The sequence below is a fragment of the Fusarium keratoplasticum genome, chromosome 5 (assembly GCF_025433545.1).
Source record: "Fusarium keratoplasticum isolate Fu6.1 chromosome 5, whole genome shotgun sequence".
Lineage (NCBI taxonomy): Eukaryota > Fungi > Ascomycota > Sordariomycetes > Hypocreales > Nectriaceae > Fusarium > Fusarium keratoplasticum.
This window is the reverse complement of record NC_070533.1, coordinates 2737339-2757012: the sequence shown is the minus strand read 5'-3', so window position 1 is coordinate 2757012 and position 19674 is coordinate 2737339. Positions and strand designations below refer to the sequence as shown.

General features: G+C 54.5%; 8 protein-coding genes across 8 annotated transcripts; 5 read left to right on the top strand and 3 right to left on the bottom strand.

The window, feature by feature from the left end:
• Nucleotides 1-158: 158 nt before the first annotated feature.
• NCS57_00748700 (uncharacterized protein) lies at nucleotides 159-914 on the top strand (the record flags this gene model as incomplete). The annotated part of the gene is made up of 4 exons (XM_053057335.1): nucleotides 159-179; nucleotides 234-327; nucleotides 407-696; nucleotides 762-914. 4 exons carry the CDS (start codon nucleotides 159-161, stop codon nucleotides 912-914), a joined length of 558 nt encoding a protein of 185 aa, XP_052913530.1.
• Nucleotides 915-2074: 1160 nt separating this feature from the next.
• Nucleotides 2075-3747, top strand: NCS57_00748600 (Ketol-acid reductoisomerase, mitochondrial; the record flags this gene model as incomplete). Its single annotated transcript, XM_053057334.1, has 3 exons — nucleotides 2075-2606; nucleotides 2682-2992; nucleotides 3052-3747. Exons 1-3 carry the CDS (start codon nucleotides 2393-2395, stop codon nucleotides 3745-3747), a joined length of 1221 nt encoding a protein of 406 aa, XP_052913529.1. The 5' UTR covers nucleotides 2075-2392.
• A 478-nt stretch (nucleotides 3748-4225) lies between these two features.
• NCS57_00748500 (PALP domain-containing protein) lies at nucleotides 4226-5483 on the top strand (the record flags this gene model as incomplete). Its single annotated transcript, XM_053057333.1, has 2 exons — nucleotides 4226-4556; nucleotides 4609-5483. 2 exons carry the CDS (start codon nucleotides 4226-4228, stop codon nucleotides 5481-5483), a joined length of 1206 nt encoding a protein of 401 aa, XP_052913528.1.
• Nucleotides 5484-5711: 228 nt separating this feature from the next.
• NCS57_00748400 (MFS domain-containing protein) lies at nucleotides 5712-7568 on the bottom strand (the record flags this gene model as incomplete). The annotated part of the gene is made up of 3 exons (XM_053057332.1): nucleotides 5712-5969; nucleotides 6022-7055; nucleotides 7115-7568. 3 exons carry the CDS (start codon nucleotides 7566-7568, stop codon nucleotides 5712-5714), a joined length of 1746 nt encoding a protein of 581 aa, XP_052913527.1.
• Nucleotides 7569-9085: 1517 nt separating this feature from the next.
• NCS57_00748300 (Glutamate-5-semialdehyde dehydrogenase) lies at nucleotides 9086-10523 on the top strand (the record flags this gene model as incomplete). Its single annotated transcript, XM_053057331.1, has 3 exons — nucleotides 9086-9386; nucleotides 9440-9601; nucleotides 9649-10523. 3 exons carry the CDS (start codon nucleotides 9086-9088, stop codon nucleotides 10521-10523), a joined length of 1338 nt encoding a protein of 445 aa, XP_052913526.1.
• A 284-nt stretch (nucleotides 10524-10807) lies between these two features.
• On the bottom strand, nucleotides 10808-12793 carry NCS57_00748200 (Replication protein A subunit; the record flags this gene model as incomplete). The annotated part of the gene is made up of 4 exons (XM_053057330.1): nucleotides 10808-10907; nucleotides 10961-12403; nucleotides 12452-12703; nucleotides 12756-12793. 4 exons carry the CDS (start codon nucleotides 12791-12793, stop codon nucleotides 10808-10810), a joined length of 1833 nt encoding a protein of 610 aa, XP_052913525.1.
• Nucleotides 12794-13397: 604 nt separating this feature from the next.
• Nucleotides 13398-14468, top strand: NCS57_00748100 (DLH domain-containing protein; the record flags this gene model as incomplete). Its single annotated transcript, XM_053057329.1, has 4 exons — nucleotides 13398-13497; nucleotides 13546-13595; nucleotides 13650-14319; nucleotides 14374-14468. The coding sequence occupies 4 exons, from the start codon at nucleotides 13398-13400 to the stop codon at nucleotides 14466-14468; spliced, it is 915 nt and encodes a 304-aa protein (XP_052913524.1).
• An 85-nt stretch (nucleotides 14469-14553) lies between these two features.
• On the bottom strand, nucleotides 14554-15614 carry NCS57_00748000 (uncharacterized protein; the record flags this gene model as incomplete). The annotated part of the gene is made up of 2 exons (XM_053057328.1): nucleotides 14554-15536; nucleotides 15590-15614. The coding sequence occupies 2 exons, from the start codon at nucleotides 15612-15614 to the stop codon at nucleotides 14554-14556; spliced, it is 1008 nt and encodes a 335-aa protein (XP_052913523.1).
• Nucleotides 15615-19674: the final 4060 nt, after the last annotated feature.

The following is a 19674-nucleotide window of genomic DNA, read 5'->3' as shown; positions in this document are numbered from 1 at the left end:
CCGTCTATATTCCCTGGCGTTTTCCTCTGTTTTTGCACATATTGAACTTTGTTTTAATCTAGAGACCGTGACTGGGACTCGACTCGATCCCCTCTTTCAACTCGTTCACCGAATCCCACCCAACACAGCCCACCTACAAGGGCCCCCCGCCGTCCACGATGTTGAAGATATGGTCGATGGTGAGATGACTTGCCGAGAAGCCTGATGGCGCGCAGATGCTGACGCCCTCATAGAAGAAGGAGCAGAAAGAGGCGGAGAACGCTGAGGGCCAGGCCTCGGGCGGCAAGAAGAAGAAGGTGACGGCAGCTCAGCTGCGCGTGCAAAAGGGTACGTCTAGGCTTCCACGCTTGTGTGTTTGGAGGGGTGTTCAAGGGGAATGACGAGACTGACCATGCGGCGCATACAGATTTGTCAGAGCTCTCCCTGGGTTCCACGATGAAGACAGAATTCCCTGACCCCGACGACATTCTCAACTTTGTGCTCACGATCGACCCCGACGAGGGCATGTACCGCGGCAGCCGCTTCACATTCGACTTCACCATCAACCAAAACTTTCCCCACGAGCCTCCCAAGGTCCGGTGCCGGGAGAAGATCTACCACCCCAACATCGACCTCGAGGGCAAGGTGTGCCTAAACATTCTCCGAGAAGACTGGAAGCCAGTCCTGAACCTGAACGCGGTGATAGTCGGACTTCAGGTATGACACTCCTAAGCGCTGCGAGAAGAATCAGCTTTGGAGGGTGGTGACTAACACAGTTGCAGTTCCTCTTCCTCGAGCCCAACGCATCCGATCCGCTGAACAAGGAGGCAGCCGAAGACCTACGAAACAACCGAGAAGGATTCAAGCGCAACGTCCGAACCGCGATGGGCGGTGGTGTGGTCAAGGGCCAGAGTTACGACAGAGTCCTCAAATAGATCTAGGCCACAAGAGAAGATGGAATACTTTTAGGGGGGGAGGTTGGCTTGTCATGCGTCCTCGCAGACTTGGGGATGAAAAAAGACGGCTGAATGAATGCGTTGATATTCGCGGCGAAGCGTCTGACAAGGAACAGGCAAGCATACAGGCATGCATCGCCCGGCGTCTTACGAGTCCATGATCCGGAGCAGGCATTGCTCTTTTCCCTCAGCGGCGTTTCGAGGACAGGGCACCATGTTCAGAAGGAGGAGGGCATGTACTGTTGTTGCCCCTTGAGGGTTTGAGATGAGATTGAAGAAATATACTGGGCGGCTAAACGCCATCACCACTTTGAGCATGTCCGGTCGTGAAGAACGGGTCTCGGACGGGATCGGGCCGTTACGCCTGTGGCATACACCGGGCTGTCGGGGTTTTGTTTTGTGAGTGTGCACACCGACATTGATGAGCAGCCAAAGGCATCACGTCCATTGTCAGGGATGTAGGTATGTATGGTGAGAGTTGCATACCACGACGGCTCCGCTAGCGGCTGGACGCACGCCGCATCCGTAACCCGGAGCAAGTGGATCAAGCCGGGGAGAGGGGACATCAGTCATTGTCCTTTGACGTCCGGACCCTTTGCAGAAGGCTGGCCGGAGTAATGGACAATGCCCCGACATCTCGAACATGCTCCTCACCCAGGAAACGCCACATCCATGTGGACATCGAGACCCGTTTGATCTGGCCAAGGCCTCATTGGACAGCGGTGGCGGAGGGGTTGGCATCGGACGACATGCGGCTGCTGGGGATGGAGCCCTCCCGGGGAGACTACACAGACTCCGGAAGCCCTGAGACCCACTGTTTCGCGTGCTCACCCCAGCCAGCATTAGCTTCGAGTGCGGGCAGCTTTTTTTCGTGGTGAGGTGAGAGTGTGTTGTTCCTCGAGGGACATGCTGCCAGCGTCGATTGTGCCTTTACAACGTAATACAGAACTTGACACATGTGCAAAGATAACTCAATTCTTGTCCATCAACTTGAATTGAGCATCAAATCTCCAATTTTAGGCGTTGCCGTGGTGCAGAGACAAGCAACGACACCGGCTGCTGACGAACGCACAGAGCTTGGTAGGTTAGACAACTGAATCGCCACCCATTGGCCGCTCTAGACGTGACTCAAGCTGTGAGATCCCTGCGTTCGACCCAGCGGTTCTCCAGGTCAGAGTCGTAGATACTTGCAATTGAAAACAAATCAGAGTGTTCAATCGTGTATACACTACTTGTCTGGCCCCAGACCTTTCCCCGCTGCTCAGCGTGGGCCCCACAGCCCACCACAAGCCGAAATCGGTGAATCTGGCCTGCCCCCCCCCAGAGGGCAGGCACCTCGTCCAGAAAATTTAGCTATACTTAACCTTTCTCCCCATCACCAGTTTTTCTCTTCTTTCTCTTCTTCATTCTATCTTCAGACACTCTCCCCTCAATCCCCCAGATCCCCTCCAGTCACAATGGCCTCCCGCAGCTTCACCAAGACCCTCCGCGCCCCCGTGGCCCGCCAATTGGCCTCTGTGCCCCGCGTCCAGCAGCGCACCTTTGTTGCTGCTGCCCGCGCCGCCGTCCGCGCTGGTGCTGTCGCCCGCCCCGTTGCTGCCGGCCCTGCTCAGCAGCAGATCCGTGGTGTGAAGACCATTGACTTTGCTGGTCACAAGGAGGACGTCTACGGTAAGCTCTTCTCACGTCTCGGGGGCTTAAGAGCTACCCCACCTCACTCATCATGATGATACTAACCAGCTACAGAGCGTGCCGACTGGCCCCAGGAGAAGCTCCTTGAGTACTTCAAGAACGACACCCTGGCCCTCATCGGCTACGGCTCTCAGGGTCACGGCCAGGGTCTTAACCTCCGTGACAACGGTCTCAACGTCATTGTTGGTGTCCGAAAGAACGGCAAGTCCTGGAAGGACGCTGAGCAGGATGGCTGGGTTGCCGGCAAGAACCTGTTCGATGTCGACGAGGCCATCTCCCGTGGTACCATCGTCATGAACCTCCTCTCCGATGCTGCCCAGTCTGAGACCTGGCCCGCCATCAAGCCCCAGCTCGTCAAGGGCAAGGTAAGAGATGACCCCGCCCCACGCTAGTCATGTCACTAGACTAACAGCATCTGCAACAGACCCTCTACTTCTCCCACGGTTTCTCCCCCGTCTTCAAGGACCTCACCAAGGTCGAGGTCCCCACCGACATCGACGTCATCCTCTGCGCCCCCAAGGGCTCTGGCCGAACCGTCCGATCCCTCTTCCGTGAGGGCCGTGGTATCAACTCCTCCTTCGCCGTCTACCAGGACGTCACTGGCAAGGCTGAGGAGAAGGCCATCGCCCTCGGTGTCGCCATCGGCTCCGGCTACCTCTACAAGACCACCTTCGAGAAGGAGGTCTACTCTGACCTCTACGGTGAGCGTGGCTGCCTGATGGGTGGTATCCACGGCATGTTCCTCGCTCAGTACGAGGTTCTCCGTGAGCGCGGCCACAGCCCCAGCGAGGCCTTCAACGAGACCGTCGAGGAGGCTACTCAGTCCCTGTACCCCCTCATCGGTGCCAACGGCATGGACTGGATGTACGAGGCCTGCTCCACCACTGCCCGTCGTGGTGCCATTGACTGGAGCCCCCGCTTCAAGGATGCCCTGAAGCCCGTCTTCAACCAGCTGTACGACTCTGTCAAGGATGGCTCTGAGACCAAGCGATCCCTCGAGTACAACAGCCAGCCCGACTACCGTGAGAAGTACGAGGCTGAGATGCAGGAGATCCGGGATCTCGAGATCTGGCGCGCCGGCAAGGCCGTCCGCGCTCTCCGACCCGAGAACCAGAAGTAAACTGGGTTTAATGAGTGTTGACGTCTGAGGGGAAGAAGGAATGGAAAGATTTGGGAAATGAACGGTCTTATGAAAACAAACGCATGAACTTTTGTACTTTAATTCCTGGGATCTTTGGGGGATCTAGGCTGGTCCAAAAGTTGATATCAGGCTCGGAGCCAAAACGAATACCAATTTCTTATTGTTCAACTTGTTATCCTGTATCTGTGACATTCACCTTTACTGAGGTAATCATTGACTAGGGCACGCCCTTGAAGGGACAACTGACTTGTAGTTGTGCGGGCTTTTCTTGGCAGACTCCAGTCGGTTTCCGAAAGAGGAAATCGAGAGCGACAGGTGTGGTGGTTCCACTAAGCAGGCACGTATACCGACAACCGGAGCACGATATATAAGGACTCATGTTGATGGCATAGACGTTGGATTCAAGCAAGCACATTCTTGACCTGAAACTCAACCTCTAGCCTCTGCAACATTCATCATGGCCGACTTATCCACAACTCTTCCTCTGAACCGTGACTCAGTCATCGAGGCCCACAAGCTCATCAGCGACTTGGTCCACTTGACACCCGTCCTCACCAACCGCACCCTCACTGAGCTGGCCTCGACACCTCGCACGCTTGATGGGACCCGATTTGAAGGTCGAACCCCGGCTCGGCCGGTGCTGAGGCTCTGGTTCAAGTGCGAAAACATGCAACGGATTGGGGCCTTCAAGGCCAGAGGGGCGTTTCACGCTGTGGAGAGGCTTAAGCAGGAGCCTGGGTGGTTGGAGGGAGGGGGTAAGGAGAAGGGTGTTGTGACGCATAGTTCAGGTGAGAGAATAACTCGAAGATGGGGTATTGGGCTTGAACTGACTGGTTGTAGGAAACCACGCCCAGGCGTTGGCTTTGGCAGCTCGTGAGAGTGGCATCAAGGCGCATATCGTCATGCCTGAGATCTCCAACCCCAAGAAGGTTGCTGGAACAAAGGGATATGGCGCCAACGTCATCTTCAGTGGCAGCACAGCTCCAGAGCGCGAGGCCGTCGCAAACAAGGTTATTGCCGAGACAGGTGCTCGACTCGTACCGCCATATGACCACCCAGACATTCTGCTCGGCCAGGGCACACTCGGTCTTGAGTTCCAGCAGCAGGTCACTGAGCTTATGACGACCGACGCTGAAGTCGACGGGCAGAAAAAGGTGTTCCGCGCTCCGGCTACGGGGAGGGACAACGCTGGACCGGGTGTGCCAGGAGGCAAGAAGGAGAAGCCTGGGTTGGATGCCATCATGACACCTTGCGGCGGCGGTGGAATGCTCTCGGGTGTGGCTCTCAGCTGTGAAGGCACAGGCATCCGCGTATTTGGCGCTGAGCCCTCCTTCGAAGGAGCTGACGACGGTAAACGCGGATACGAATCCGGTGAACGCATCACGGCAGTCAAAACGTTGACTGTAGCCGACGGCCTCCGCACGCCGGTGGGCGAGCACCCATGGTCCGTCATCTACAAACGAAAATTGGTCTCTGGAATGTACAGCGTATCAGAAGAAGAGATCCTGGCCGCCATGAGGCTCGTGTACGAGAGGTTCAAGCTGGTTGTCGAGCCGAGCGCCTGTGTTCCCCTCGCCGTGGCGCTGTACGACGAGGAGTTTAGGACCATGGTGGAGAAGGAGGCTGGTGAGGATGGATGGGATCTTGGGTTGGTGTTCAGCGGAGGAAATGTCGATGTTGATGCTCTTGGAAAGATGTTTGCTGGGGGGAAGTAGAGTCATAGACCTGGCCTACCTAAACAGAATCTGAATACATGTTTTACAATACTTGTGCATTGTTTTGATGAGCGTTACCATGCTTCGTTATCCTTGGCCGCCATAAAGTCATGATCCGCTTAATTAAATGTCTGCCTTTTATGGGCATATTATATACGAGAATACCTTCCCTTTTCAATCTCTAGAATCCAACATATCTTTGATACTCCGTATTATCAATATGGCTTCTCACTGATTCAAAGCCTCGTCCATCGTCCGCCTCCACTTTGTCGCGTTCGTCCTCAACAGCCATACACTGGTGTAACTAACCAACAAGCAAAAGAAACAAATGGTTGTGAATACCCAGCCGACATTGATGGCATTGATCCACGGCGCAGCTACAATGGCTCCAATACAAGAGAGAGTGTTTCTCACCAGATTGTTGAGCGCCGCGCCCGAAGATGTGCTCTTTCGGATGAATTCGGTAAGCATTGTAGTCGCACTGCTCTGTTGACATGATGTTAGCCAAGTACTACTGATATGAGATGCGGTGTCTTACAAAAACGAGCATGGACGAGATTCCAAAGAAGAAGAGAGCGACACATGGCACCGGAGTGGGCAAACCATATCTCAATGTCCAACCAAACATGAGCAGTGCCAGCGGATACGCCGTCACCATGATCCATGCGTTCTCCCTCATCCGATCTTCGGGGAGATAGATGAGTTTCCCATTCTCGTCGTAGCGGTTTGCCTTGCGAGCCTCCCTCGCCATGATTCTGTCGATCCAATGTCCACCACAAAGTGAGCCGACGATGTATCCGGCACCTGATGGGATATACAACAGACCGAGGAGCAGTTGGCCGTAGTTGTACGGGTCGCGAGTGAACTTTTGCTGGATGGCAATGTTTACCACATACAGCGAGCCGAAGGCAATAGCGGCGAGAAGCACGGTGATGAAGACGGCCGGGAATCGTAGGTAGCGCACCACGCCCAGGGGATCGATCAGGAACCGACGGACAGACTTGACTAGACGCTTCGTCCTGACCTTGGCCGAGTCCATGGTGCGCATCCGGCTGAGCTCCTCAGTCGGTAGTGCCTCCTCGGGCCTGCGCCGCTGCAGTGTCTCGGGGAGGAAGAAGAGGATCATCAGCAAGACTATAAGACCATATATGGCGAGGAACCACATGGTCGCCTGCCAGCCGAGCTCCTGCGTTAAAACACCTCCGATGACGGGTGCGACCAAGGGCCCCAAAAGTGGTCCGAGGTAGAAGATGCTCATGGCTCGGCCGCGCTCAAACACCTCGAACAAGTCGGCGATGGAGCCAGCGCCGGTAGAATGAGCACTCGCTGAGGCACCTCCGGCGCACATACGGAAGACGACCAACATGGTGATGTTTGTCGATACGGCTGAGAGGACTGAGAATATGACAAAGAGGGTAAAGGAGACGAGGTAGATGGACCGACGGCCAAACTGCTCAGAGAAGGAAGACCACCAGAGGGGGAAGATGGCCATTGAGATCATGTACAACGCAACAGAAAGGTTGGTGACCGTCTCAGAGGCGTTGAATTCGCGGGCTAAGACGGGAAGGGCAGCTTTTTGCTCGTCAGCACTCTATCGATTTAACTCAAATGTTAGCAAGGACAAGGCTTACGATACACGACTGTCGATCCAAGGGGCGCCGCAGCCGTGGCCAGGGCAATGATAAAAGTGAGGCCCCATTTCGTTGAGTTCTTATAATCTGGGGGATAGGCAATCTCAGGGACTAGAGTGATGCTCCCGAACAGACCTCGTCTTTTTGAACGGGGGACGATGGACAAGGGCCTCGAACGGGCGGATGAGGCCCTTGAACAACTGCGCTTGGCGGACCTCCGTGTGTCTATATGGCCTAACGGTTCACCAAGTGTGACGGGCTCAATGGCATCTTGTTCCTGACGTACGGAGTCCGCCCGGCTCTGGGTATGGCTTGAGCGGGAGGTTGAAACCGTGGAAGCCGGACGCCTGCCTCCGTGTTTCTCATCCACTTCACCTCGCTCGAGGCTGGACCTTTGCTCTACCTTTTCGTCGATTCCTTGATCGACTTTTTCGTCGTCACGGTCAGGTCTCATGGTGACGTCGGTCGGCCCCGAAAAGAAAATGTGGGGACCGGTCTGCCGAACCCGGGGAGACGGCAGCCGGAGCAAGACGGAGCAGAAAGAACCGGAGACGGGAGCGGAACTGTTTTCTAAACTGAAAGAATCTCAAAAAGCTACTGAACGAAAAAAAGATCCGAAAAATGTATTCATTCAAAGGCGGAGATGAAGAGTCAGATTTTGCCAAGATCAAGGTTGTGGTGGTGGGTAGGGGGTGGAAGAATGATCCCGGCTTGAAAAACAAACACGAAAGAAGAAAAAGGGTACCATTGACGAGCCCGCATCTATCATTCCGCACCCTACATTTGTTCCCCGGGGGGAGAGAGAGAGTCCAAGAGCAAACCGGTCCCGGCTTTTGCTTGTTTGACCAATGATTTCCCAGTTTCTATCTCGGATGCTTGAGCCGGGAATTAGCTGTGTGGAGCGGATATGTGGAGGGAACGCCGAGAGCGGTGCCGAAGGGGGGCGACAGGACGGAAAAGCGGCACTCGATGGGGGAATAACGCGGGGGGTAGGGTGCGGATGTATTCTTCCTGAGTTTCATTTGAGTTGTCATGATTGTGTATTGATGATATGTAGTTGTCTACTGTGATTGTATGGTTGATGACTTGTTATGAGAGTAACTCGACAAGACAGGGGGAAATGGCCAAGAACAAAAGTGCAATTGGAAAATGGCCTGTGCTGGAATTTGAATTAATCAGCATCTCGCCGTTTTGCAATTGAGCTAACTGCGCCTTGTCAGAAGTTGCGTTCCCTCAAGCATGTGAAGCGTTCCTGTATCGGAGGAGGTTTCCTAACCAAGTAGGTGTCGGCGGTCACGCGACGGTGTGCACACAACACGACAGGAGTAAGTGATCAGGTAAAAGAATAACACTTTTTCATATATATCTACGAAGTACTCGAATATAATTCATTTGTTGTTCGTCCTTGTGCTATTAAATTTGAAGATGTCGCTACAATGGTGTATATCACCAAACGCTTCTAATACTTCGCAATGAGATTGAAGCAATGAGCACAAGTTACACAGCATAAGTAAGGGTAATCTCTATTCTAACTTATAGTACTCGTTTTCACAAGTTTGTTCTACATTTGTTGGCGGCTTTCTTTGCTACACAATGTCCAGCAATAATACATTGCTTGACTTTAGCAACAGTTCGAGTTTTATACCCCAGCCGCCGACATCGCTCCACTCTCATATCTGTGAAAACATCCATGTGAGCTCATCAAGACAAGACCAGCATTTTTCTATTTTATAGTCTATCAATGTCAATACTTGTAGAGTCTAGCCTGTAACTAATGCTTTTAGAATATCCAATCACTCTTTTATATTGTAATGCCTTGTCCTTACTGGCCCTTCTCAAGCTCCGGAAGCTCTCCCGCACTTCCAATAGATGGCGGGGTGCATGAACCCCACCAAACCACCTGAGTCACTTTAAACCATCTCCTCCATATCAAACACTCACCACCAAACAAGAACATCACCAAACCTCACAATGTCCCTCACAAACGCCTCCCCAGAGGCCGCAGCCAGCGCCGCAAAGACGGCATCCTTCGCCCTCGCCACCCTCCCCGCCTCGGCCCGCAACAGCGCCCTCGACGCCATCCACGCCGCACTCACGGCCGCCAAGGACGACATCCTCGCCGCCAACGCCCGCGACCTGGAGCTCGCCGCAAAGGCTGCTGCTGATGGTTCCCTCAGCCAGGCTCTCGTGTCGCGGCTGGATCTGGGCAAGAAGGGCAAGTGGGAGGATATGCTCAAGGGTATTCTCGACGTGAGGAATCTTGAGGATCCAGGTTGGTTTCCTATTCTTGTGTGGTTGAGCTTGAAAGACTCACTTTTTCAATAGTTGGTCAGGTTCAGATGAGGACTGAGCTTGACAATGATCTCGTCATGGAGCGTGTCTCATGCCCCATCGGTGTGCTTCTCATCATCTTTGAGGCCCGACCCGAAGTCATCGCCAACATTGCCTCTCTCGCCATCAAGTCTGGCAACGCTGCCATCCTCAAGGGTAAGTTTCCCCCCATCATCTCAACTCACAAAACTCACACCTCCTAGGTGGAAAGGAATCCACCGAGTCCTTCGTCGCCATCTCCAAGGTCATCTCCTCAGCCCTAGAGACAACCCAGGTTCCCAACTCAGCCATCCAGCTCGTCACCACCCGCGATGTCATCGCCCAGCTCCTTGCCCAGGACCGCTACATTGACCTCGTCATCCCCCGTGGATCCAACGATCTGGTCCGCTACATCAAGGAGTCGACAAAGATTCCCGTCCTCGGCCATGCAGACGGTCTTTGCCACATCTACCTCACTGCCTCTGCAGACAAGGACAAGGCCATCACCGCCATCGTCGACTCCAAGACCAGCTATCCCGCTGCCTGCAACGCCGCCGAGACCCTCCTCGTCCAGGATACCGCTCTGACTACCGTCTTCCCCGGTGTTGCTGCTGCTCTCGCCGCCAAGGGCGTCTCTCTCCGCGTTGACGAGGCCAGCAAGGCCGCCATTGCATCCCTTTCTCTCGAGGGTGTCCAGGATGTCACGGCCGAGGACTACGACACGGAGCATCTCTCCCTCACCATCGGCGTCAAGACCGTCTCCTCCCTTGACGAGGCCATCACCCACATCAACACCCACGGCTCTCACCACACCGACGCCATCATGACCTCCGACTCAGCCGAGGCTGAGCGGTTCATGAACGAGGTTGATTCTGCCGGTGTCTACTGGAACGCCGCTACCCGTCTCGCCGACGGCATGCGCTACGGCTTCGGTACCGAGGTTGGTATCAGCACCAACAAGATCCATGCCCGTGGGCCTGTTGGCCTCGAGGGCTTGACCATTTACAAGTACAAGATCCGCGGTGACTACCAGGCCACCGCTGACTACGGAGACGGCGAGGGCAAGAAGCCCTGGAAGCACCAGAGGCTGCCCCTGTAGTTAGATACCAAGCATTGGGGCATCCTGCACACATGACGGCGTTGGGTTAATAAAAGCTTGTTGAATCCTCTTGAGCATTTACATCATTCTCTACACCCTTGTTCGACTCATCCCAGATGACACTGCCTTCGTCGCGATGCTCATTTCATTATGTGTTGCGTAATGTTCATGTCCACGGCATTGTAGACCGATCCTTTCATCCCGGCTTTACAAGGTATACATGCTAAGACAATCCCGAATCTCTTTTCGCCATCCCGCACGCCCTGGAATCGCAGCCTTCATCTTCATACTCCCATGTTTTCGTACTCCTTAATCATCTCCTTGAGCTTGTTGCCTTCCGAAGTAAAGTCCAGGGGCATAGCACTCATCACCTGATATCGTATCCTACGACGCTAATGTTAGTATCTCACACACAGTCAGGGAACACGGCAACGTACCTCTGAGCCTCGCCAAAGTTGTCCATCTTTGCTCTGCATCGGAACGTGAGCTTCTTGCAGTTGGCCTCCTCAAATGCCGCCGTGAACTTGGTTGGGTCATCCGACTCCTTCAGCTCCATCATCTCATTGGCTGTACGACCCAGGATCTTCTGGCCAGAATCATCGAAGCAGCTGAGCCATTGGTGGCTGGTGTGGTCGGCCACGTTGAGAGACAGAATGTATCGGTATTCCGGCTTATCGTGCGACACGTTGCACTTCTCGCAATGCCAAGTGCCATCTCCCATCTCCGTCACCTTCTTGTTGCAGCCCTGGGAAGCACAGGCTGGGTAGCAAAAGGTGTCTTGCTTCATAAAGACGATAGTCGCCTTGATGGTGTAGTAGGCCTGGTCATCCATGCCAAGGTTCTCATCCTTGACCTGAGAGATAGTCTTGATCTCGTCCTTTCGGCCGGTGGCGTTGCCCATGCTTGCCATGCCCTGGTGGGTTGCAAAAGTGTCTGTTCGTCCAGCGGAGTCATACCATCCCTTGAGTCGGTGAGCATCAGGAATGTCGGGATCGACACTCATCGTGCCAGAAGAAAGAAGACTGAGACTCTTTCCACCAAAGTCGGATACCTTGGTGCCCTTGAAGGCTACAACAGACTCGGCAGGGGCGTCGAACGAGTTGGCCGTCTTGCCCCAAACTGTAACACGGACTGAGTAGCCAGTATCATCCACGAGGGTTAGCTCTCGCTTCTGGAAAGGTCGGCCGTCCTTCTTGGATACAATCTCTCCAATCTCGCCGACCTCCTTGAGCACACCGATCACATCGACTGTGTTGTCCTTCTCCACGCTCTGCAGCTCCTGGATGGTGCAGAAGTTGAACCTCACTTGAGGTACATTGGTCTGGTCCTCGGCCTTCTCGATGACTGTATCCCGCTCAAAAGCGAGCTCGTAGTCGTTGGGAAGGTTGGAGAACTGCTTCTTGGCCAGTGACACTCGGCAAGGAGTGGAGATGTAATAAACAGAGCCCTCCTGCAGGCGGTCATAGAAGGCATCGCACTGCTCGTTGAAACCAGTGGCTTTGATCTCACCACTCTCATCCAGAAGGTTAACGCTGAACAGCTTTCCCTCGCCTGTGGCCTTGTGCCATGTCTTGATATCCGACTTGGAGGTGACTCGAGCCTTGATGGTCCACTTGTGCGCAAAGGGCGACAGGCCCTCGATGGGGTAGATGTTGCTGCCACCGTGCATGGCTGGTCGCGAAGGCATCGACTGCTGCTGTTGCTGCTGCTGGAATTGTTGGGGCTGTGGCTTTTGTTCCTCCTTCTTAACACCGTAGAAGTCTCCTCCGGCGATGGCACCCTCCTGACCGGGTGGCTTTGCGTCGACCGCGACCGGCTCGCCAATTTTGTCCTGGATGCCAAGGGATTCGACGACTTCGAGATCGAGGATGACAAGGATACTAGATGTGGTCAGAAGCAGTCGAGACGACGGTGAATCACGAACTCACTTCTTGCCCTTCAGATTGTTGGGAGTGTATTGCTTGATCCGGGCAAAGCAGCCTCGGACGAGCTTGTTGTCGCGAACGACGTGGTTGGCCTGTGTGGCAAGCATGGTCTGAACGTAATGCTGGCCATCGCTCATAACGAGGCGGTATCGTTCTCCACCTTGGGCCGAAGGGGCCATCTGCTTGACTTGGAGGCATTGCAAGACGGGTACGGGGAAGAGCTTGGCGGCCTTGTCGGGATCATTGAAGATCACGCTGACAAAAAGTTAGTGAATGGAGAAGGGAGCTGAGAGACAAGAAAACGCACTCAAGGGCGCCTCGAGAGAGCGCTGAAGCTGCAGCCATGGTTGCCGTAAGCTGTGATAGGTTCTCGGCGGTAGATTGTGTGTATCTCGTTGGTTTGATGGCTTGGTTGAGTAGCTGTCTGGGGGAAGGTGATGGAAGTGGACGATAAAAGGAAGATGGTGCCTACGACGCGTTCAGCGCGTTCCACTCAACGCGCTGTGTGGCAAGAGATCGCGGGGTCGTTGGATTATGTAATGCTACGGCAGTTGATGGCTGGGGCAACCGGGGACGAACCACACGATCTCGACAAGCTAGTAGAGAATACCAAGTGTGAATGTCAAGATATACAGGGTATTGGGCCTTTCTAGTATAGAATTGATATTCTGAAGCTCAGATTTACCGATATCAACCACCTGACTCCGCTGCCGCATGAACCAATATTCACCTGTCGCCGCGTCACGCACGCAAGGAAGAGCTCCTGCAGGGAGTTACCCCTCCAACATGACGTTGGATTCCAGCCAAGGCGCCGCAGCGCAGCGCAGCTGTCCAACCTCAGGCAGCCCCTCAACTGCAATCAGCCATGCATCAAACAACAACATCATCTGCCTGCCAATCCTACGACACTACGCATCTCGATCGCAGATAGGACAACCAGAAAACCACCATGGCTGACGCAGACAATGCTACTCGAGCTCCCGAGAGCGACGCCCAGGAGACCAGCGCTGCTGTTGTCGGCGAACACTGTGTAACCGACAGGCCTACTCGTATGTTCTGCATTCCTGATCATTCCCATCCCATACTAACAGGTGTAGCGTCTGGACAGGCCTCTACCGGCGAGATCATCAAGCTCAATGACGTTGATGTGCGTCCAACTGGTGACCCCATCTATACTGTCGCTAACGACGCTCGCCTCTAGGTCTACATCTCCAAGCCCACCGACTACCCTCATGCCCCTTCCCGACTCCTCCTCCTCCTCACCGGAGGTACAGGCATCAAGTCCACCAACAACCAGATCCAGGCCGACAAGTTCGCCTCGGAGGGCTACCTCGTCCTCATGCCCGACCTCTTCGCCGGCGACACAGCCCCAGGCGCAACCGCTGTCACCGATGACTCCACATCTATCCTTGAGCAGTTCAAGCTAAAGGCTGTCGAGGTTACAAAATCGTTCCTCATTGACATGTGGCTCGCCCGCGTCACTGAGGACCGCGTCATGCCAATCCTGCACAAGGTGATCGATGCTGCCCGGGAGCAGTACGCAGACTCCATCCAGCGTGGCGATGGCATCTATGCGGCCGGGTATTGCGTCGGTGCGCGGTTCGTTTTGCTTCTTGCCAAGAAGACAAAGGTTGTTGAGGGGGATGCCGAGAGCGGAGGACTCAAGTCCGGGCCATTCATCAAGGCCGGTGCTTTGGCACATGCCGCCTCAGTCACCCCCGATGACTTCAAAGACATCAGTGCTCCTCTGAGCCTGGTTTGCGTCGAAAATGATCCTCTCTTCACCGATGAGGTGCGGATAGCAGGAGAGGATACCATGTCTGATGCAAACCTAGAGCACGAGGTCCAGGTATATCCTGGAGTGCCGCACGGTAAGTCAATGCTTCACCCATCTATACATCTTGATCGTCAACTCACTATATCAGGGTTTGCCGTTGTCGGCGAGTATCAGGATGCTGCCATCAAGGACGCCCAGGCTACAGCGTATGAGCAGATGCTCAAGTGGATTCAGTCACATTGAGGAAAGCGATGGATTTCTTTGCTTTGACGAACACAAGCGTGGCGTCGTCAAGAATTGTCTCCTACTTTCGAGTTATGGATGGTACCTACGAGATAGTACATATGATCTTGCCCAGATTCTTGGCCTCTTCCATGTGCTTGTGAGCCTCCTGGATCTCCTCCCATGGCAGAACCTTGTCCACAAGGATCTTCAACTTGCCTGACTCAAAGTCTGGGAGATACTCTTCAAGGCGGTCACGAAGCTTTCCCTGGTACTCCTCGTCCCGACTCCTCAGCGTGCTGCCCTCGATTCGAAGTCTCTTGTACAGGATCTGCGAGATGTCGGCTTCGGGGATCTTGACACCACCCAGCGTACCCAGGAGGACGATACGTCCGTCCCGTGCAGCGGCTGTCTGGTTCTGCTGGAAGTAGCTTGCACCAACAAAGTCCACGATATAGTCGACGCCGTTACCGTCGGTATGTTTCTTGATCTCCTCCGCCCAGTCCTGCGTCTTGTAGTTGAAGGCCGCGGTGGCTCCGAGCTTCGAGGTGATAAAGTCGCACTTTTCCTGGGACCCGGCTGTGGCAAAGATCTGGGATGCACCGGCAATCTTTGACAGCTGGATGCCAGCAATAGACACGCCCGAGGCACCGGCGTGCCACAAGATCGACTTACCTTTAGTGAAGCCAAGCACAAGGTGCAGTGCCTGTGTCGCCGTGATCCAAGTTTCCGGGATGCCAGCACATGTCACAAAGTCCATTGACGACGGCTTGTGCAGCAACATGCGAGTACTGACGGCAAGGTACTCGGCGTAGGCGCCACCGTAGGCAAGCCCAAAGACTTCGTCACCCTGCTTAAAGACACCGTGGTCACCAGGCCCAAGGGACTCGATGGTGCCGCTGAACTCGACGCCCAGCGTTGCGGGGGCTTGAGGCGGAAGCGGGTAGAAGCCGCGTCGCTGGACTATATCCATGCGGTTTATGCCAAAGGCTTTGACACGGACAAGGGCCTGTCCTTCAGTAGGCGAGGGCTTTGGCGTCTGAGGGTTGATGAAGAGGGCATCTCGCTCGCCTTTACCGCCTCGGATATCTGCGGACTAGGTTAGACAGTGCTGGTCTTGGACTTGCATCCTGCTCCCGTACCGACTGCCTTGATCAGATCCGCCATGTTGTAGTTTCAGGTGTTCGTTTCGGGCGTTAAAGGTGACTTTGGTGGAAATTCGAAGCTGAAGCTTGAAGCGCAAGACGGTCACAGATGGTTGAGTGAAACCGATGACGCACATTAGTAATACTCTCAGACGCAATGTCGCCAACCTCCGACAAACTTTGGCCAGACATACAGAGCCAATGATACTCTGTGTAGCGACGACACCTGCAACACACAACTTTGTGCCATGATGACTTCGACTTGGTGTTTGACAAGGTAATCCGCTAGTGTCAAGTCCCAAGAAGACACAAGCTGAGGGCAAGATTGATTCAGAGGTCCGACCGGAGGTGCAATCGAGCAATTGGCCTGATTGAATTGAACCGGGGTCGCTTGACACCTGGAATTGCTCACGTCGTTATCTCTCCCCTTTCTCAATCACAGAGCGCATTTCGCCCTTCTCTCAATGGATGTCAAGAGCAGAGTCCGAGGACCCTTGCTCTTGTCGCGGAACGAAAATCGACAAGAGGCAGGTTCGTCTTAGCGAAAAAAGGCCGCGGAACCAAAAACAGATACAGAATGCGGCACAGAACATGATCTTGTCTCCGCCAACACGAGAGACAAAGCGGAAGCCGCTCAGACTCGGTTGGCCAAGAGTGTTGCCACCACAGCCAAGAAACACAGACAAGCGTGCGGCTCGAACAGACGAATCAAAGCACTTGCAATTACGCCTGAGGCGATAGTCAACTCCCGGAGACGCTGGGGATGGGATGGTGTGCTGGTGTCGCTTCGACGGTAGCTGTTCTGGCCAAGGGCCGGTCAGACCATTCGGAGAAGAGGCAATTATCATCCTCGGTCAGGCCCCCGGAGAAGTGATTCAAAGACGAGCAAGGGATTGGAAATTAGCCATGGAGAAAACAGCGAGGGGCCGACCTGTAGGATCCACGGCCAGTCGTCCCGGATGTGGCAAATCGAACCAGCCAAGTATAGATCGAGCCAAGTGATAACAAAGTAGGTTAGGGTTAGAGATGTGACTTGGACGGACCGCAGTTGGTTCCATCGACGGAGCGTCGACTAACGACGGGGCGAGCAAATTGGGTGTTTTGGTTGTCTGGGCGAGATGTCAAAACATGCAGTGGCTCATTAAACGCCGGCAGGGGAAAAAAAACAACAACACAATCGACAGCAACTCGAACCCCGGGTTGCTATTCGTGCGGTTCGGGGGCGTTCGCGAGATGTCGGTCACGCTGCATGAGCATGCAACGCACAGAACGTCTGGTTGCAGCACAGTAGATTCTCTGTATCATGCAAGGGCAAGAAGCATGGCTGCGGGACGGGCGAGATGAGAAGGTTAAGCTGGGAATAGTCTGGGCGATCTCCAGATCATGGTCAGTGTGGAAATTAACTCCGGGTATGGCCTTCCGAGCAGCTCCAAATCAAGGAGCCCTGAGCGGCTAAGAAAACCTTGACCGACGAACAAGCGTCGATGGTAGCCTTTGCTCCTGGAAACTAGGCTTGAGAGGCTTGGGAGGCTTGCGGAAGATCCAACGTCTGAGCTGTTCACTGACGGCTCGAGGTGGGATGAGTCGAATTGGGACAGTGGAGGTGCTTGGGGCGTGTGCCAAAGGGGAAATGGGATATGGGGGTGATACGAAATTGGACGGCGAGAAAAGAAACTCGCCCGACAAAGTTTCGAGGCCCGGTTGCACGGTATCGCGTGCTCTTGTCGATGGTGACTGCGAGATGCGATCCAGTATCAGGCACTTTCATGGGCCTATCTGCCAAGCCTGTCTCCCAGGCCTTCTCCAGACGGGGTGTTCCAGGATCCGTCTATCAAAGCACCTGGGACAAGCATCATCCTGAATGACCCTGCCTTGGCAGGATTCTCTTTGCTAGCTTGTCCTTCCATCTCCCCAGTAGACGAAGCTCGCGGGAAGTCCATGCCAACCACGTAGTGTCTGTTGGTCAAAGCTAGCGCGCCGCCTCGTGGCATTGGACAGGTTGGCTATCGCGGTTTTCTGGATACAGAAGGACGGTCAAAAGCTTGACAACAACCAGCAAAGACCTAGCAGGCTACCCCTGGCCATTGAATCTCTCTCATGTGGGCAAGAATCGAGATGGAGAAGCTGGCTGGGGTTTGAACTTAGGAGGCATGGGTTTTCCGTCTGTCCTGGAGGCGAAAAGGCGGTAGAACAAAGAATCATCTTGATGAGGTCGTGGGTCGCCGACCCCACTAGGGCATTCGTCGGGGAGTCATGACTCGATGGGGAAGGCTTGATGGAGAAGATACGAGAACTGAACCACAGACAAGCTCCCCTGATAGCTGGTACGCGCTGTGACTCGCTGGCTCGGAGCTTGAAAGGGCATGGGCTCAAGCTCCGATCTGGTCTCGACTGTATGTGAGGGCCGGAAATGATGTTGTGGGATGATAAGGCTGCGGGGGTTGGTTATAGGTGCTCATGCCGCTGTTGTCGGAACTAGAAGTCGGGTTTGGTGCCTCTGGGGCAAACCTGGTGGATAAGGGGGAAATTATGGAGGAGACATGTGTGTATCAAACCACCAAGGAACGCTTGATGCCTTATCACCGAACGTCTGGGGTACGTATGGAAGAGCCGTATCTGTTGATGAAGTCCGGCTTTGGGAGTTGACTCGAGCGCAAAAGGCCCCGACAAGGGGCTCGAGGGGTTTCCAGGGTCGTCTCCAGAGAGATGCTGGCACCCACGAGACATCCAGATGCAACCATGGAATCTCTCTCGGCCAGACCAGGGGACAGAAACAGCCGAGAAGCCCTGAGAAGGGAGAGTCGGAGAACAGCACAGGGCATTAGCGAGTCGCAAACCGTCCACCAGGCCTGGATCAACCCTCTAACAACTGCAACATGGCGACCAGCCGAGGACAAATTACCGTTACCGGCTGTTTGGAGAGCGGCAGCCTCTCCATTTTGGAAGGAGACTCGTCAGCTAAGGGCGGCGCTGCTCATCTGGGGCTAGGGGCGGAACGGCCAATGAAGTGTCCAAGCAAATCGAGAAGCGCCGACGCATTGTCTGGTCGTGGACCAAGCGGCGGGCCAATAGTCTTGGTCTGGATGATCCCTTTCTGATGAAGCAATTCGCCGCTTTAACCGGTCTTCGGTGTGGCGCCCTGGTCGTGGAGTGTTGGATTTCGATGGAATTTTCCCTCGTTTCGCTGGCTCCCCGCCAGTCACCTTCCCTATTCCGCTTCCGCTCCTCTGGTTTGGAGTCCACTTTGATAACCTTCCCTTTCCAAGGAATTTCTCCTTCCCCTATCCCCTGCCTGAGGCTTGTGTGACTGTGGATAATCGCCGTGGAGAGCCGAGGCTGCAGAGCGCTGGCCAGTCAGAGCAGAGGCAAAGGAGCAACGAGAGCTGGAGAGACAATTGCCGGCCGGTGTGTCCAGGGCCTGTAGAATTCCCCAGGTACCTTTTTTGCCTCACTGGGCTGGGCCTTTGCTTCGCTGCCAGACTTTGGAAGGCCTGCACTAGCTAGACAGGGGTCCACGTTGGTAGCCCGCAAGCTCAAGGCCAGTGTGTGTGTCGTGGTATGACTGGTTCGCGCTGCTGGCCGCCAGGTCGTACAAGCCTTCTGTGGCGGACAGGATGAGCCCTAGCGACCTGTGGCGATTGTTTCTGGGGTTTTCGGTTCAGCTCAGATGGTATCAGAGGATCATGGAGGCTCCAGATGTCAGCTGACTGAGTGCTCCAATACAGTCAGATTCAGCACAACACAGAACAGAACAAAGAGAGATGAGCCAATGGAGGCATCCATCTCTTGATGGATGCAAAAGGCGGGAAGGGTCTTGTTCCTGCATTAGTGCAACATTTATGCCAGGGCGGATGGAGCTGGCAGTTGTGCAGGTGGGATGGAGGGAAAGCGCTAAACACTCAGGACGGCGGATGTCGCATGTACCCTCGCACCCGCCCAGTGAGCAGAAGGAGGTGGGATCGTCCACGACACGCAATCTCAGACCACAGAAATAGAAGTGATATCGAGCCGAAGATCGATCTGTTGGTTGAAGGCCCTCCTGTGAATATTTCCGAGCTCACCATATCAGTACTGATCGACAT